This window comes from Anabrus simplex, chromosome 2 (assembly GCF_040414725.1).
Source record: "Anabrus simplex isolate iqAnaSimp1 chromosome 2, ASM4041472v1, whole genome shotgun sequence".
NCBI classification, from domain to species: Eukaryota; Metazoa; Arthropoda; class Insecta; order Orthoptera; family Tettigoniidae; genus Anabrus; species Anabrus simplex.
Window position 1 is genome coordinate 611,823,234 of NC_090266.1, and position 19,983 is coordinate 611,843,216.

General features: G+C 41.2%; 1 protein-coding gene across 2 annotated transcripts in view; it reads left to right on the forward strand.

The window, feature by feature from the left end:
* The first annotated feature begins 624 nt into the window (after nucleotides 1–624).
* NitFhit (NFT-1 protein) overlaps nucleotides 625–19,983 on the forward strand; it is a 212,579-nt gene continuing 193,220 nt past the window's right edge. The window contains exons 1-2 of one of the 2 annotated variants that reach the window (XM_067139252.2): nucleotides 625–755; nucleotides 939–1,113. In XM_067139252.2, the coding sequence (XP_066995353.2) occupies nucleotides 994–1,113 (120 nt within the window). In that variant the 5' untranslated portion in view covers nucleotides 625–755; nucleotides 939–993. Of the gene's footprint in view, nucleotides 816–938; nucleotides 1,114–19,983 lie in introns of both variants that reach the window. The other variant, XM_067139251.2, reaches the window with a different exon arrangement.

The following is a 19,983-nucleotide window of genomic DNA, read 5'->3' on the forward strand; positions in this document are numbered from 1 at the left end:
TACGTTTTAATCATGCCTTAACCCCAGTATATTTAACTCGATTTCACATTACGAACGACCCAACTTGTTCCTGTGGAGAATCTGAGGGCGATAGTGACCACCTGTTTTTTTCATTGCCCCCAATATGCACATCACCAGACCATTTTAATGCAGAAATTACTTAAAGTTCAAGTATTTTTCCCTACACGACTTTCAGTTTTGTTGCACCAACCTTCGTCTACGATCATTACTATTTTAAACGAGTACCTTGATAACACTCACATCAAATTGTAATTATGATCTAGTTTTTCGGTTGTTTTGTTCCGACATGTTTGTGAGGTGGCACTTCCATATGTCCCTTGTGAGTAGATACTGTATCAAGGTTTTTATTACTTTCCGATCTTGTACAGTGTAACACGTTACTCCTATTCCAGCTTACTAGGTTCTTTGTGTCCCTGCTCAGTATCGAATGTAATACTTCCATGAACCTACCCATACCCGATATAATTTTGCTTCTTTAAGTGCATCTATCTACGTGTGATCATGCTAAAATCGGGCATTAGTGATGTAATCGTGTGCTTTTGTGATATAAGTGTAATATATTAATCGTCTCGTGACTGGGAAAGAATTTATTGAATCCCAAATAAATATCCGCAAGACAAGACAAGACTCGGTAAAGAAGAAGAAGAGACTTTGTTTTATCTCCGATTCATAACGCGCTAACGCGGGAGTTTAAAGCCTTAAGAGGGGCCCTGTTACGTTGGCTAGAAATTTCAGTAAGTAAGAAGCAGTTACATAAGAGTGATTGTTTGAACTATGATACGGAGTGTGAAGCGGTAAGTGTTGGATTAACTGCTTGTTACAAATACGTAGGCTGTTTGTGTGGAGTAGCGGCGGACCTACTGTTTGTGGGTACGGAGGATATTTCTCATAGTGATTTCTTCCTTCGTTTCTTCCAGGTTGTTATTGCCTTGTCCGTGTTTGCACGAATTTGTCATAAGAAGAAATTCAAGGATGTCAGCGATACATAAATGTGTGGTTGCTGTTTGCCAGATGACGTCTGGAAATGATAAAGATCGTAATTTACAGACTTGTCGCGATTTGATTATGGATGCCCACAGACAGCATGCCAAGGTTTGTTTTTGGAAAAAAATGTATTTTAAGTTATTTCTGATAATCGTTGATACTAGCCCTGTATGTTCAGTCTACTCATTTGATTTTGTACATTGAGAACATTATTGTACGTATATTGGTGGAGGTCACGTATGTGTGATTTTTAGTTGTAGCTTGTATCTTGTGAAATGGCCATTTTTACTCTACGTGGAAGCATAACCAGTTGAGATGCTCTCCTGCTATGCTCAAATTTGTGGTATAGAATCTTGGCAGTGTCTTGACATATAGAGAGTGTTTAATGCTTAGAACTGGAAAAGTTTGGGGGGTAGAACTATAGCTCCATCCCATCACTTTATTTTTAAACGTAGGGTTTGGTATCTTATAAATCATACCTCATATGATATGTAGGAGAGATATGTGTTCACTGCCACTGCTGGGGAGCCATCACCCATCCCTAAATAGTTACTTTAGTTTTATATAAATTGTTGAAATACAATAAAACTACAACATTTTGGAAAGTAGGGGTGCATGATTGGGCAGTGCTACTGTCCGAGTCCTTCAGTATGGCATCATTCACATAATTCAGTACAGATAGTTACGTAGATGCATGTCATCACATAAACTCCTAAACAAATTGGTAAAGCTTCCGTACCCGGTGTGCGAAAGTGAGGTTAGACATCCAAAATGGCGCGATTTGGGCGACGTCACGTAACACTCAGCAGGCTTGCCAACTTATGCATTCTTAGTGACAAGACCATTGGACTGGATTGGATAGACCATTGGCCTGGGGGCGTAAACCCCCAGGTTAGAAGCCGCGGAGCGGCTCTTAGGCCTCGAGTATCCTGCGTGACATCTCCCTTGGCCTGGATAGGCTAGGTTAGGTTAGTGACAAGACCATTGGACTGGATTGGTTAGACCATTGGCCTGGGGGCATGCAAAGGTTAGAAGCCGTGGAGCGGCCCTTAGGCCTCTAGTATCCAGCGTAACACCTCCATTGGTCTGGATAGGTTAGGGTAGGTTAATGACAAGACCATTGGACTGGATTGGTTAGACCATTGGCCTGGGGGCAAGCATAGGGGGTCTGGGGGTGTAATCCCCCAGATTAGAAGCCGCGGAGTGGCCCTTAGGCCTCTATTATCCCCGCGTGACACCTCCGTTGGTCTGGAGAGTATTTTTAGCATGTGGCAGTTTTGTTACTTTTACTGAACTTTGAAATTGGTGGTGAACTTTGAAATTCGTGGTTCTCTTACTTTTAGCAAATATGGCAGCCCTGCACTTTCACATGATGCGAGCTCTGCCAGAGACATTAGGAAGCTTGTCCGACGAATAGGAACATATCGCGAACATTGACCGGCCAATAGGAACACAGCACACGGTCGCAATCAATTGATTTACACAGCCCGGGTTTTAACTCTTCTATATAAGTAAGAATACTTTTTTGGGCGGGATGGTGGGTTTCTGGCAAGCATAAAGGAAGGGTCCCTCCTTTCTGGTACTTCAGGTATCGTTGCACATCATTTTTATATGATTTTTTTTTTTCATCCCTAAGACTGCACACCGGGTACAGAAGCGGCACCAACAAATTGTGATAGGGATGTGCTTGCAGGGAAAACTAGAGGCCTGTATGCTACATCATAGCCTAGCCTTTTCTTGCAGATGTGGTCGGTCCACACCAATGATCTAAAAAATCCAGACTAATTGTCTTGTCATATGCTAGACCTAACCAAAGCAAACCAATGATCTTGTCACTGTCACTTTGTGTTAGGGTCCAGATCATTCTCTGTCGATGATCTCCACAGGCAAAAATTAATTCAAGGTTTGTCCACTCTTGGAATATATAATATGCTGCTGTGGTCTATTACTTAATGTGCTGACCAGCCACACCCGGAATTTATCTGAACAGGCGGTAGCATTGTTCAAGCAAGTGACATAGCAAGAACAAAAGAACATCATTATTGTGCATTATTAAGCACGCTCTGACATTGTACTTGAAGGGATTATGCTGGTTGTGTACAGTTTTCTAAAAAACAAAAGCAGGTAAAAAAGTAATCTCTGTACATTCCATGAAGGCCCTTGAAGGGGTGGAAGGTGAAAGGCTTCCACTATCCGTAACCTCGGCACTAATGGGGTAGAGCAGTTAGCTCTATGCCCGGCAGCCTTTGCCCCCAGAAAATAACCTGGTGCTCATTTTTGGTGTAGATTGAGTGAACCTCAGGGCCATGTGCACCTCCGGATGTGGAAATCTCGTTTCATAAATATTATGACTTCCTGACGTGGATTCGAACGCACGTCCTTCCGGGCGAACCAAGCACGCCTTTACCGCCTTGGCCAGGCAGCCCCTCAGAGTTATCTCTACTCGTAGTTATTTTTCGAGAAAATTATGGGTATCTCAGCTAATCTCAGACTAGCTTAATGGAAATTAAAAAAAAAAAATGAGTGGGTTTGCTACATGGTTCAAAGCATGTTGGTGTTTGCTTACATTCGGGAGATAGTGGGTTCGAACCCAACCAACTGTCTGCAGCCCTGAAGATGGTTTTCTGTGGTCCCTCATTTTCACATGTAGTATGTGCTGGGGCTGAACCTTAGTAAAAGCCATGGTTGGTTTGTTGCTTTCTTCCCAGTCCTATCTGTGGCCTATACCATCGTTGTCATAAGACCTGTCCTTGTTGGTGTGACATAAAACAAATAGCAAAAAGAAAAAAAAAATAGTAAAATACTTTACATGAATAGCCTACATAAATGCTGGAAATGCAGAATTTAGAAGTATGCTTCTCTTAATTGCATTTACTCTTTGTATAACACGTCTCGAAGGAAACGCCTGTATGAAATTCTAGTTTCATTGAAAAGATTTTGGAGAAGTAATAGTCTTTCTTTATTTTGCTTAAGTGTGTGTGCGAGTGCGCTCTGTAGTTTCAAATCTTGGTGGGTAGAATCTATTCCAAGGATGTGATATTGCCCATGAGTTACTAAAAGTGTAACACGTCTCCGTAGTGTAAAGGTTACTACTATTAGCTGCCGTCTTTGGGGGCCCAGGTTCGATTCCATATACTGCCAAAAATTTAAGAATGGCAGGAGGGCCGGTATTAGTTAAAATTGTACATGAAGCTCACCTCCATTGGGGGAGTGCCTGAAAAGAGCTGCACTACCTCAGAATGAGGACATAAGTTTACTTACTAAAAGCCTTAATGCCACTAGTAGACATGGTGCTGTATAGGCTTTTGGGCATATGCCGTGTCAAGAAAATAAGGTGAAATTCTTTACATTTCGCAGAGAACTGTGCTCAGCGTCATCAGAAGAAAATCTGGACTGTCCACAAGAAAGGCTTCTTAAACAAAAGAATTTCACCTTATTTTCTTGACACGTCATAAGCCTAAAAGCCTATATAGCATCATGTCTATCATTACGGGCCGTGAAAGCATCAGTGGCAACCTTAATGCCACTGTTAATTTGTGCTATCCTTTGATTAAACATGTCAAAAACGTTCACACATACAAACTGAGATTGTGATGTTCGAACATATCTGACATACAAGCTCAAAGGTTTAAACTAAGAAGTCGTCTTCGCTTTACTGACACGTTACTGAAACCCTGTACTGGACAAAATTCCCATACTTCAGCATCTCTTAAAATCTGTAGATATTGAAGGGACGTTGAACACATTCATTGACTTGAAGTGAAATTGGTAAGGATACTTCGTTGATCACTATTACCACTGATTATTATTGGCATCATGACCTGTATGATTTCCCAGAATGAACACAGTCACCAAAAAGCAATTTTTTTTTCATGTGTTGATGTCCATTATTTTATGACGATAACTGTTCATGGAAATAAGCTGAATGAATTACCGGTACCTCCTTGGAGCGCTTTCAAGAAATTGTTGTGTGGGTGTCCTTGGGAACTGTTCCCTGGTACAAGAACACTGTATTTTTATGTCTGTAACCTACATTACAGTTAGAAAGGCAGTTTTGTATGACAAAATTGTATAGTGCATGTGCTTTGAGTCGAATCAGTTCATTGAGAATGGTGATGCCTAGTGGAGGACACTCTGTTATTGTACTTGATGGAACAGTGCTGTTGTTCTGTCACTTGGGCTGGTTGTGTACAGTTGTCTCTGCTCGTAGTAATTTATCGAGAAAGGTAGCCCTACGGATATATTGCTACCTATTCTTGAGGCTAATTTTCAGATTCTAATGTTAATGAGGGTTTTTTAAATAACCTATATGAGAGAGTTGGCTAGGTTGTTCTAGAGCAGGGCCTCTCAAACGCCTAAAATCTCGCTTGCAAACCAAGGCGCGGAGACTCCTTGCACTGTGCATCTGTGTGACTCGGCTCAACTCGTCTTGACTCGGATGGTAGTAAGCTGAGAGCGACAAAGCGGTCAGTGATGGACAGCTTGTTTATCAATGAAACAGATACAACCGAGCTCAATGGCTGCAGTCGCTTAAGTGCGTCCAGTATTCGGGAGATTGTGGGTTCGAACCCCACAGTCAGCAGCCCGGAAGATGGTTTTCTGTGGTTCCCGTTTTCACACCAGGCTAATGCTGGGGCTGTACCTTAATTAAGGCCACGGCCGCTTCCTTTCCACTCCTAGCCCTTTCCTATCCCATTGTCGCCATAAGACCTATCTCTGTCGGTGCCACGTAAAGCAACTTGTAAAGAAACAGATACGAGCAAGACAACTTAACACTAGAACCGCCGGAGCGGTCAAAATGACCGCTACACATTTTCAAAGCCTTATTTTGACCACATTTTTTGTCCTATTGTAAAGAGCTTCAGTGACTTTTCCTGATTGTTAATTAATTTTGCGTCATTGGATAGGACGTAGGTAACGAGTATACCTAGAACCGCCGGAGCGGTCATTTTGACCGCTGTATTGATTATCATAATAAAATGCGTTAGAACATGTGCTTATTCCTCTGGTTGAGATAAAATTTGTTTATAATTATTCTCCCTGCAATAAAGTAAGCACAACAATGAAACTCTGATAGTCTATGCACGGCCATTGTTCAATTTCCTCTTTATTCATTTATTGAAAGGCGGCTACGAGGGCTAATGGGTCACTCTCCTCTGAGAGTAGCGAACATTCTTCCGCTCTCACAATCCCCTTCAAGGCCTCCCTCACCCCTCCTCTCTCCGTGAGGCAATCACAACCTTGGGACAACTGTCCACTAATCTCTCTCGTCAGTCTGGAGCCACAGCTTCGTCAGCTTGTCACAGACCATGGCTCATAGACCACCGACCCTTACCGATGAAGAATTACTCACTCTACTGCATGATATTCCAGATGATATGTCTGAAGTTGAATGTGACCCAGATGTAGAGGACCTACGAGAAGAAGCTGCGGACGAAGATTACTACCAACCAAGTGTCCATTCTGAAAGCAGTGATTCAGATGATGCTGAATACCAAATTGTTGAACCAGGTAAGTTACAATAATGATATACGTTATCTTGATGTCAACATTTCAACTTTGGTACTGAAATTCAACATTTAGACTGCAATTATGCCTGGTATAGGCCGAGAACTGAAAGTTATCAATTGTTCTATTACAGCAGCAGAAAATGTAGTACGAAAAGCTGGAAATAAGAGGGGACGAATCAGCACAAGCCTCCCAGGAACAAGTAATACGTTACTAGATACAGACGGCATCACGGAGTGGACTGTAGGAGAGTTTGGGAAGACTACACCTGGCAGGATGGCTTGTCACAACATCTTGAAAGAAAATCCAAGACCTACTCCATATTCAAAGCGGTATGTTTCTGACGACAGTGTAGCGAGTGCATGGCGTCTTGTTATTGATGAGTCTATATTGAAACACATCAAACACTGTACGGAAACGGAAGCAAAACGTGTTCTAGGTGATGAATTGTGGAGTGTAAGTTTAGAAAAACTGGAGGCATTCATTGCCTTAGTGTATGCTCGTGGTGTTCTTGGAGCCAGTAACACTGAACTTGATGAACTCTGGTCTAAAAAGTGGGGGCCACCATTCTTCAGTGAAACAATGGGAAGGAATTGTTTTTGAGAAATTCAAAGATTTTTGCGTTTCGACGTCAGAACTACAAGATCAGAACGTTTGAAGACTGATAAATTTGCGTTAGTATCAAAAGTATGGAACAAATTCATTGAAAATTGTCAATTGACTTATATTCCAGGTGAAAATCTGATGGCTGATGAGCAGCTTTTCCCAAGCAAAACAAGGTGTCCATTCTTACAGTACATGCTGAACAAACCAGATAAATTTGGAATTAAGTTTTGGCTTCTTGTGGACGTTGACTCAAAGTTTCTGTGCAATGGGTTTCCGTAGCTAGGAAAAGACGATCTCGGAGGACGTGACGAGACTCTTCCCGAAAGTGTAGTAATGAAGTTGATGGAACCATTTCAAAAGAAGGGGCGAAACGTGACTACAGACAACTTTTTTACAACAGTGAAACTTGGTAAGAAGTTGAAAAGTAATGGTACGAGTATTGTTGGAACCATTAGACGATCAAGGAGAGAAATACCTAAAGCTGTGAAGGCTATGAAGGCTAGTCTTTACGACTCAACTCTCCTGAAACATTCCAATGACACACTTACTGTTTATCAAGGTAAACGAAACAAGAACGTCCTTCTATACAGTACTTTGCACTCAGAAGTTGAAATTCAAGCTAATCCCAAAAGGATTCCCGAAACAGTAGACTTCTACAACAATACAAAATATGGTGTGGACGTGGTGGATCAAATGGGAAGAAAATATACTGTTCGATCCGCTACCCGAAGATGGCCTGTTCATGTATTTCATAATATTCTTGACTTGGCAGCAATCAGTTCCTGGATCATTTTCAAAAAAGTGACCGGGAAGAAAATCAGTCGCCGAAATTACATCCTGAAGCTAGCAGAGGAGCTTCGTATGGGGTACATGGAATCGAAACCTAAGTATGTGGAAAGAGAACCCGAATTTAGGGAGCCTGTGGAAGGAAATGTACAGAGGAGGCAATGCCAAATGAAGAAATGCAGGAATAAGACAAACTTTACCTGCAGAAAGTGCAAACAGCGAGTGTGTGGTTCTTGCTCAAAGGACATAACTAAGGTCGTGGTATGTAGTTCCTGCTTCTAAAGACGCAGAATTGCATCAGCGTGTGCAAATACACTAAAGGAAAAGAAAGACAGTGTTTCAAAAATATGGTGTGGTACGCGGATTTGGCAAACATGTTTCAGGTCATAAATTACACTAAATAAAATGTTACAGTAATTTTCTTTTCTGTTAATGTGTAATAACTATTTTACAGTTTAGACTAAAAGAATTTGAAGTAAAAGCAATGTTTGTTTATTAGATAAGTGTGTTTTAGAGAAACATATCTGTGTATGTAATAAATTACGAAAATATTACATTTGCAATACAATGAAATAATTTGTTTCTTTTCTGCTTAAGATCCCATAATTAATGTTTTATAAACTTAGTAACACATATTTGAAAGTGTGACAATGAGTTACTATACGTATTTAGAATAAAAATTATAATTCCAATACAGCGGTCAAAATGACCGCATCGGCGGTTCTAGGTATACAATATGTTCCGGCGGTTCTAGTGTTAATAATAGAGCAACCTATTTCGAAGAAAGCAAAGACTTTCGAAAGTCCATTTCAATCGAACTGGGAACTTTCGTATTTTTTCTCAGACTTGACGATAAAGCCAAATGCTTAATCGTTCGGCAATAATTACGTTATCATCAGAAAAAAATTGTTTTTCCATGCAAAGGCTTTGGTCGAATCCTACGAGAATTTGTCGAAGGAAGATTTTCCTAAGCTGCATCGAGAAGCAGCTAAGATTATTTCTATGTTTTGTTCCACATGCATATGTGAAATTTTTTTTTTTTTTATTTTTTTATTTTTTTTCTTCCCTGTTTTGACTTGTACAATAACTGGATTGCGTGCAAGTATTTCTGATTGTAATTTAAAGAACGTTCTCAGTATTGCTGTCAGCTGATCACTTGTTCCAGACATTACCGGTATAATTATAAAGAAAAAGGAAAATAAGAGCTAGAGAAGATAAATTGTGTTCTCAAACCAAATTGAAAGATTTGTTTTAACACCGGTAACATTGTCCCATACAACAGCGTGTCTCCACTCGTCGCACATAAATATTTCGCAGTGAGGGGAGAATCTGCGGGGAACGTGAAGAAGGCGGAGACATGCCTAAAAGGTGAGACAGATATAGGAAGAGAGGAGTGGGGGTTTGCAGTCTGGTCAGCGTAGTGAAGTTGTGTCCTGCAACTTGCGCCGTGCAGTGCACCGGCGCATGCACAGTAAGAGGCCCTCTTCTAGAGTGTTAATAGTGTGTATCCCTTAGGGCTAATGTGGAGTGTTTGCACTCATGTATTGACGTTTGAATATTCGTGTCCTCTTTCTTTTTACGTGGTTGACAAATGTACATTCCATATTATGTGCGAATGGCCTAAATATAATATGGCCTAACATATAAGATGACCCTGAATTTCTGTAAGGTATTTGCAACAAAAATTTAATAATGTATATAATTACAACATATTCAAGCTCTCCTGTTCCTTTTGTAGCATCTTTCTTTTCAAAACATATGGAGGAAATTTTCTACAGTGTACAGTAAATGTTAACATGACCGTATTGCATGATGTTTCATTACCAGTAGATCTAACCATATTGTTTTTGTGCCCTTCTTACCCACACTAACATTTGTTGGCATGTCAGGAATTTGATCTACATTTCCCATCAGACTAAGGTGACAATTCTGGGCTTTCCTCAGTTTTATTGTGTAATGCTGATAGGCAACCGATTTATCAGCATAATCTGCAGGTTGCAAGGTTGGGTGATTTAAACTACGAAACAACAAAATTGATAGTAATGTGCATTCAAAGGTACGAATGTTATGATTAAGAGAAATGTTGAAGATATGATTTCCATTTTGTAGCCCTTTGTGGAGACTCGTGATGAAGTACAGAAATACTTGTTTTGTATGTCTGGAAACAACTTTAAAAACTGCATAATTGATGTGACCCGAGATGAAAATGTTTAGTAATGTGTATATAACATGGCTTTAACTTCTGCTCATTTTCTTGCTCCCCCTGTGGGTGGGGGACGCAGATGAAGAATACACCCACGGTATCCCCTGCCTGTTGGAAGAGGCGACTAAACGAGACGACCAAGGGATGTTTGAATTAAAACTATGAGACTAATTGTAATTAGTACCATCACGCAGGGAACACTATGGGTCGCTTTTACTTGCGCGTAGTACCACTATGTTAGGTACACAATAGGTTTGTGATTAGTAGCGACAGTGTGTGCTTCCGGCTTGGTTTTTCAGTACTAGTGATTAGTACCACTATGAGTGACACCATGGGTGAGCGACACTATGCGTCTGCCTTGCCTGTTATTAGTACCCAATATGTGAAGAACACCACGGGATAGTACGAGTCCATGTGGTTAGTACACTTATGTGAGGAACACCATATGTTTGCGTTGCCTGTAAATGGCACCGCAATGTGAGAAACAACATAGGTCTGTGTTACATGTGCGCATTACATTACCTGTGAGTAGTACCGTAATGTGTGGAATACCGCAAGTCTACACTACTTTTGATTAGTACCGCAACGTGACAGATACCATGGTTCTACTTTCTTGCGATAAGTACCATTATGAGGGGCCAATGGCCTGGATTTTGGACCCCTTTAGACTACAAGCATCATCGATTCAGTATTGTGCTTTAGAAGCAGTCCCTTGGTCAGTAAAATACTATTGTTTAACGTTAGTTTCTGGGAATGTAGGGCATTGCGGGTCGGATCCACTGATTGTTGTATATTCATATATCCATCTATTCATTCTTCGTCCTGACGTTTTGAATTCTGGTCAGTGGAGGATTTTGGACTTTTAAATTGTTATTACATTTTGTCTCATTTCTTACCATTAGGGGCCAATGACCTAGATGTTAGGGCCCTTTAAACAACAAGCGTCGTCATCATCATCATCATCATTTTCTTGCTTATATGCTTGATCCAAGATTAATAACACTGAGCTGCTGCAGCTAAGTGAAGATGAAAAGAAATTTGGTCTTGATTTTCTAAACTCTTTATATGCCAGTCTTTGAAAATCTGCTTGAATTGTCTGTTGTTCATTGATTTTTCAACGATATGTAAGTTAGTAAGATCTCGGGAAAAAAGTTCTATGGCTGCCGCCCGCCCCTCCCCCCGTGCCCTAACGGCTGCATTTCGAATTGCTTTTCTTGAAAGTTGGCATCTCTGCTATAAAGTGTACCTGTTCGAAGCACCTATGCTTTTTCACCTATCAGGAGCAATTATGCTCTTTTGTATGTAATTTAACGGCTGGGTGTTTTCTCCCAAGTTATTTTGTACCTGATTTTGGACTTACAGTATAAGTCCAAGGCATTGATGGAACTGATGAGCCCGTTAACATTTTCAACTGTTCTTTATTATACCATTAAATTTCTCTCTCTCTCTCTCAATTATAACAGAGGAAAGAAATAACATTTCCAAATTTGTTATAGTGAAAGTTGCTGTAAGTAATCCCCTGTCCAGCGGTTCAACCTAGACACTTCCTATTCTTCTTTGAGCCACAGATTATCCGGAACATGTTTAAAAAACTCTTTTTTTATACCAGAAATATAGTTCTACAAAATAATTCCATTGAGTTCTGTGTGTTTTACTCTTTGCATTCATAGCCCCCACAATAGTTTGTTTGATGCAGGTGTGTAATGGACTAGTATAACTTGGAAACAATTATCTAAACCCATGGGTAAATAGTGAAATATCGGGCTCGATTAGTAGTTATTATTATTATTATTATTAGTCTATTATTATTATTATTATTATTATTATTATTATTATTATTATTATTATTATTATTTACGTAGTTATGTACAGGCTTTATTTGGTGTAAATCGTGGTTGTATCATTATTTGTGTGTTGTATGATCTGTCTTGTGTAACAGAACGTGAGGTTATGTCACGATACGTCTGCTGTATGTATATTAATAAGACTTTATTTGATGTAAGAACACGTAATTAATAATATATAATTTATTATTACCAGCAAATATGATGTATAAATCCGATGTAATGTTGTGCAACACAGGGTAAGATTCCAGAACAATGCACCTTTGTCACTAGAGTTTTACAGAATGTTCTATTCATTTGTACATAGGTTATTGGAGACTTGAGAAGAAACGAGAAAGCATGTTGTGTCATACTCCTATAGAGGCCTGGCCAGGCAAGGTATATAAAGAGACAGTCTTGGGAGTTGAGTTGAAATGTTTGTACAAATCGTTAGCCGAGTGTGTGAACTTATGTTGTGATTTTGTTTTGTTGGTAGTTGGTTGACATGCTAATGTAGCAGTCAAGTGTTTGTTCAAAATGGCGGTTCATTAGTTTGTGTATATAATGCGTATATAAATTGTAAATAAAACAGTGTACACAATTAACAACATCTTGTGTGTGCATCTTTGTGAATGCGATAAATGGCGACCGTGTGACAGGATAGAAGAATAATTTTGGTAGTGAATAAGAGTATAAGTGGAAATCGGAATAAAATGAAAGTGATACTGGAAGATATGTCTGTAAAATAACTTCAAGACGAACTCGCAAAAAGAAATCTTCCGACAAACGGCAATAAGAAGTCATTGAAGACACGGCTATGAGAAGACCTCATTAAAAACAGTGAAGATCCCGAAAGTTTTTAATCGAAGTGGACGAACAACTGGACTCGTCATCGGAAGATGAGGTAAATATGATCCCGCAATGTGTTCCAACCTAATGAGCGTGATACAGACACTCAATTCCGCCTTAACAGAACAGATTTCACAAGTTAATTTCGTCTTAACGAAACAGAATGACAAAATTTCACATGAAATTTCTCAAGATAATACGGTTTTAACTGGACAAATATCTCAAGTGTGCACACAGGTTTATAAAGTAGAACAGTGCCTAGAATCAAAACTTTCAACTGTAGATGATAAAATTTTGCAGATCAATTCCCGAATTAGCGAAGTCACCAATCAATTAACGCAGCAGATATCGGACATCAGGTCAAAACTGGGGCAGGTTGAGCAGATCGATAGTAGGGTAAGCCACCTGGAAGGGGGCATTGTGAACCTCAAGGAAGAGGCTGAAATCCAGGTTTCCCGCATGAAGCAACAGGTTGAGGTCAGAATTTCTACCGTCGAAGGAACTTTTGGGAGCCGTATCTCTGCCGTTCAGGGAACTTTTGGGAGCCGTATTTTTGCCATTGCAGCAACGTTAGAAAACCAGATTTCGACCATCAACGAAGATGTTCAGAATATGACAGAGACCCTCCTCCCCTTGGTAGAAGATAGATTAACTCAAACAGAACCTGTCACCACACCTTCAACCCCCTCAAACCTAACTGGCAATACAGGACACCTAGACCCGAGGGTGATTAAAGAGAGCCTTCCAGAATTCCACTGGAGACTGGAAGAGAACCAGACTAGCATCATCGAGGGATCGGTCAGTCTACTAGGAAGGACTAATCTGCCAGAGGACATCTTCGTTCAACTCGTCACAGCGCAGTTAAAGGAACAAGCCGCTATTTGCTGGAATAACTTGAAGCGGTGAAGAGCTCTGTGAAAATGAAGTTACTGACTGATACACAACCCACTGGCATGAGAGCTAGTGCATTCGTCTTCCAGAAGTACCAGCTCTTCAAGCGGCTGCATCCTGAAGGAAGCAAGAAAGAGATTTTACCAGGCATCGTAGAGCTACTCCACGATAAGATTAGACCCCTAGCGAAAGTATCACAACCGAGATCCTTTGCTGATCTGTGTAGTATCATCGCCCAGTTGGAAGAACACAAGAGTAAAGCCATGGAAGAGACAAGCTCAGTTAGGAAATGCTACCAGCGTGGAAGAACAGGACACCTGAAGAACAAATGCCCAACTTTGGCGTCGGAAAACTAGGTTCGGCCCGTTGTGGATTGAGGGGGGTGGGGAACAGGAATGCGCCTCAAGACCAGACAGACAAGCAGCCCTGGACAAGTAGGAAAGGGATTGGTCAGATTGTGAACAGAACAGGCCAACCTCGCCCAGCTATCATCTTGAGGGTAGGCAACGATAATTTTTCAGCCATACCCGACAGCCAAGCAAGCCACTCCTTTATAAATGGGACTGTTGCCAGATTACTACTGCCTATGAAGTCTCACCATCTCGGAAGGGTAGTGGGAGCAGCGGACGTGGTAACCTATTCCATCCGAGGACATACTAACTTAACCGCTAAATGCATGGACCTGCCTATTGTAATTAACATTGCAGTGATTCAGAACCTTATACCTGACATTATATTAAGTCATGACTTTTTGATAGAATACAAGTGATCCTAGGCTATGCAGCTCATGAAGTCTTCTTGGGAAAAGACAGGCGTCTGAGGGTCACCTGGCACGATGGAAATCTCCGGACTCGCAATGATGTGGAAGTCGACGTAGACCTGGAAGATATCCAGTTAACTCATCTTCAACCAAGTGAAGAAGAGTAGCTGAGTCACGTCTTAAAGGCCTTTCAGAAATCATCACCAATAAGATAGGGTGGACTACAACTGTCACGCACACCATTGAATGCAGCACTTCCTCACCCACCAAGCAACACTATCGTTCTACATTGCGATTTTATTTTACGTAAATAAATATCACACAAGAACACGTTCACTTCCTTATATAAATTACTTTATTTACACTGTACGTCACAACACACAATTATACACAGTTGCAAATGACACTATATACAACGCTCAATAGCGGAATACCCTGAAGTCGATTCTGACCAGTACAGATATCAACAACACTGACTCGCGCACTATAACATGCACTCTCTTGAATTCACCGCCTCACTCACTAGAGTCCAATACTCTGACTGTCTCACTGACTTGACAGCTCGATATTTATACTATTCGATCAACCATCTAGAATGATAGACTTCTGGAAGAGTTCTTACAACACTCTAATGGAACACACTCGAAACATAGATCGACCAGCTAGTCGAATGGGTACTTGAACTTTCCTCTACTATTTACAAACGTACATGAAAATAACTACAACATTCGTAATGTCTCTACATGTATCTGGATAATAAAACCTTACAGTTAGTTTCCAGAACCCTTCATATATACCAAATTATAGTACAATAAGTCTAACATACGAACATTATGGAATTTTCTACCGCTTCGACTCTATAGATTTTGAGGTTAAACTTATACACAGTACATATTTGAGGTTATACAATTCTATACTACATATTTACAGGGAAATCATATTTAACATTTAATAAAAGATAATTTAGCATTAAATAAACTATAATTAAAATATATTAAACACAATAATTGAAGGTTTTACACCAGTTACAATGTCGTACGTACGACAACGCCCGTATCCAATCAACCCGGATAATTGCATCTTTGTCATTCAGAAGATTCAAGAGATGGAAGGGCAAGGTCTCATCGAACCCTCTACATCCTGTTGGGCTTCGCCTATTGTCCTACCGAAGAAGAAGAAGAAGAAGAAGAAGAAGAATGGGGAGTATGGACTGTGTGTAGACTTACACAAGTTGAACGAGAAGACCGTTAGTGATGCCTTCCCCATGCCTGACCTGAAAGATTCACTGAAACAAATAAGTGGGTCTAGGATTTTCAGCACACTGAATCTCAACTCCGTATACTGGCAAGTGGAGGTCGAGGAAAGTTTTAGGCCACTGACCACCTTCAGGACACCGAGATGATTGTACCAGTTTACATTGTACCAGTTTTGGACAGAAGAATGCTCCTGCAACCTTCATGCGACTGATGGATAAGATATTGTCAGGATATGTTGGAGATTTCTTCCAAGTGAATCTCAACGACATTTTAATCCACAGCAAGAATTTTCAAGAACACCTTGTGCATCTGAAGAAAGTGCTGGAACGACTGAAGATTCATGGACTGACTTGCCAATTGGAGAATTGCCACTGCCCAATCCCACGTAGAATATCTTGACCATGTCCTAACATCTGAAGATTTAGCCGGAGAAGAATCAAGCTATCAAAGAGGCTGAATGCCCGCGGACCAAGCGACAAGTACGGCAGTTCCTTGGCTTGTGTGGATGGTATAGCAGCTTCTTGGCACACACTGAAGGCAAGGCAGTACCACTTACCGATCTGCTCCATAACAACCGCCTGTTCCGATGGACCAGCAAGGAAGAGGCAGCATTCCAAGGTATTAAGGCTGCAGTATGCAACACTCCCGGTCTAGTGCATCCTGACCCTCAACAGAAACTGTGCCTGCAGACGGACGCCAACGACTCTGGCTTAGGAGCAGTGTTATTCCAGGGGAGGAGTGACGGCGGAATTGACATCTTCGAGTATGCCAGCAGAAAGCTGTCTCCCACCCAACAGCACTACTGCACTTCCGAGAAGGAAGCGTTAGCCGTGCTGTGGGCCATCGGCAAATTCAGAGGCTACTTGGAGGGAAGGAATTTCCAGCTTTACTCCGATAACGCAGCTCTCAAATGGTTAACTCTGTCTCTGGTTCAAAATCTGAACTGATGCGATGGGCTCTGTTAATCACAGAATTTGATTTTGATATGCGTCACGTCCTAGGATCGACGAATATACTGTAGGAACAGACAGTTTATCTAGGCACCCGGTGATGGAACCTGAAGCTAGGAGGACCATTCTCGAGAGGGAGTTTCCACAAAAACACCAGAGCAAACCCAATGAATCTCTTCTTATGATCATGAAGAAGGAACTTGATCTGGGAGTAATTAATCAATGGCAAGAACTAGACAAGCCCTGTAGGACCATGACACAGTGGATTAGGAGACTGAACACTGATCGATAGTCGACTCATCCCAAGGGAATTCAAGATGTGCTACAAGAACTTCCAGTTTGACGGAGGACTCTTAATGTACAGATCTCACCTCTCCGACATGCCTGCAGTAGTGGTGATCCCTAGACAGCACACGACGGGCATCCTCGAGAAGTTCCACGACAGCATGGAAGCCGGATATCCAGGTGGTGAAGAGACATACCAGTCTATTCGACGAAGATTCTTCTGGGTCAACATGCAGAAAGAAATCCATGACTTTGTGGAAGGGTGCTACATCTGCGCCTGAACTGAGGTGAGCAACAGGAAGGCAGTTTCCAGTCAGCGAGGAAGATTGCTGCAACACCCTTTGGAGATCATAGCCGTGGACTTGATGGTTCCTCACCCTAGAACACCAAGGTGTTAAACAGGACTCCTAGTAATCACAGACCTCTTCACAAGATGGATTGAAGCCTTTCAGATACCAGAAGCTACGACGGGACGCATCACCAATCTTCTACAGGATGAGGTATTCAGCCGCTACGGTTATCAACGGTGCAGTCTGTCTGACAACGGGAATCATTTCACGTCGAGGAAGTAGCAGCAAATGATGACTGAATCTGGTTTGAAGAACTGGACCACCGCTATCTACAACCCAAGGGCCAATCCAACTGAGCGATGGAACCAGGAGCTAAAAAGGTTGTTACGGGTCCACCTAATAGACAAGGAACATCAAGTGTGGGACTGTCGGATACCGGCGTCACTTTTTGCCCTGTGACGACGCATCAACCATGTCACTGGCTATTCCCCAGTAGAGCTGGTCCTTGGTTGACAGCTATACTGCACCGGGGATTGGGGAATTCGTCCACCATCCACTTCTGGTCAAGATGATGCAGCTTTTTCACTAGCAGAGTGGCAGCAGCAGGCCATCTAGGAAAAGCAAGCTTTGGCCGAGAAGAGATCCCTTACCCAGGCCAAGGCTCAAGATGTCTAAGAGATCCAGATCTTCCTACCAGGCCAACAAATACTGCGTTGGAACCACCCAGTTAGTAATAAGATTAGAGGGTTAGCGCGGGTCTCGCACCTAAGTGGGTTGGGCCCCTCGAGGTCCTTCCAATGTTCTTTTCACAGTACGTGATAGCGTTAGAGTTCAAATACACATTGAAAATAGTTAAGTCTACAATGCGCTGTAAATTGACAAGTCTAGCACTTGTATTAAATTCAACCTGAATACACCTTCAAAATCACAAGTTCGCAACTTGGTAGGAAAAAAGTCTTGTAACACGAAGCTCAATTTTGAAGTAGGCCTACTTTAAATTAATTTCACACGTTCACGACGCGGTTCATATTTCTAAGTATCGCGGCCTCGCAGGATGAAATTCCTTATATACCCCGCTGTGGGCTGGCTTGCTGCGTCAAGCTACAGAAAAGTGGTTTCGTACGACAAAATTCTACCTTTAATATCTTCAAAGATACTGGATGGATTAACCCCAAATTTTGGCTATTATCCTTTCAAAATGTGGGCTTCATGTTGGTGTAGCTCTCATTTCTGTATCTTAAGCCATTCAAAAGTTACGGAAATATTTCCAGAGTATTCGATAGGGGAAGTCGAGAACATGTGGCGATTACGTCACTCGGCCTGTTTCCCTCTCACACTGTCTCTCTCACTCCTGCAGCAAGCAGCGGAGTCCAGAACTTTCGTTTGTACAGCTGTTTCAGATGCTAAAGCTGAGCATTTCTATGCTTTCCTTGTACAATACTAATAAATTTCAAAATTTGGGTGCATACAAATTGAAATGTGCTAGTCGTTTAAGTACGTATATTGGAAGATTTTTTTCGCTGTTATTTTTCCGGTTATCTATTATTACGAACGTGTCGTCTACAAATCTTAGCCAAAGGCAGAGTCCTTCCATATTCGGTTTAATTATTCTATGTTCCATGTTGTCCATATAAATATCTGCTAATATCCCTGAGCTGGGGTCACCATAGCTAAACTCAACTGGTAGTAAATTTTGTTGTTAAAAGTGAAATAGTTATTATGTAATACGAATTTAAGTAGTTTAATAAATTCATCTATTTCCAGCTTACTTAGGTTACTATGTTTGGAGAGGTTTGAATTCAGGAGATAGTAGGTTCGAACCCCACTGTCGGCAGCCCTGAAGATGGTTTTCTGTGGTTTCCCATTTTCACACCAGGCAAATGCTGGGGCTGTAGCTTAATTAAGGCCACGGCTGCTTCTTTCCCAGTCCTAGCCCTTTCCTGTCCCATCGTCGCCATAAGACCTATCTGTGTCGGTGCGACGTAAAGCCAATAGAAATATATTATTTTTCAAAAGTATGAAAAGATGCATGCAATTGAGTACAACAGCTAATTATAAAAATAGAAATATTCGGCATAATGAGGATTCGAACCTCCATACCTCATATTACAAAGCAAGCGCCTTAGCCATTATGCTACAAGAACGCTTAGAGACACGTAGATACATATAACAACTTATAGGTACCAGGTGTCTGAAAACTGAAAAATTTAATTTGGAAAATTAAAGCTCATTTGAGATGTTTTCCAGATAGGTTTTGATTTTGTATCCTTTTGGAGTTTGTTCACGAAAGCGGACCCTTGAAGTGGCCGATAAATTACACGCCGGGTAAGTACGATTTATGCTGCCAGTAGTGCTATGTGGGACTGGTCGAACGGAAATATCCTTTTACGCGGAGGGCAAGTTACGCGCTACTTTACCTGCAGGTGGTCGAACCGGTCCTAAATTGTGTGTACATGCTTGAATTTGTCTGGAATTTCCCACTCAACACATAATTTAACATCGTTGATCTCCAGATAAAATTTGAAAGTGTGATCAGAAATTTGCCCATGTGGATACATGTCAACCTTCACCAAAATTAGTCATTTTAAATATTACGCTGTGCATATAGGATGACTGAAGTACTTTATAATGTAAAAGTACTTAGTCTTATGTTTGGGCCAATGCAGTATACAAATACTGATGTGTTCTATGTACCTTGTTTTCAAAATTTTTACTGGCTTCTCAAATGTAGAATTTGGGGTAGTCTGTGTATGAGTTTGTATAAGGCCTTT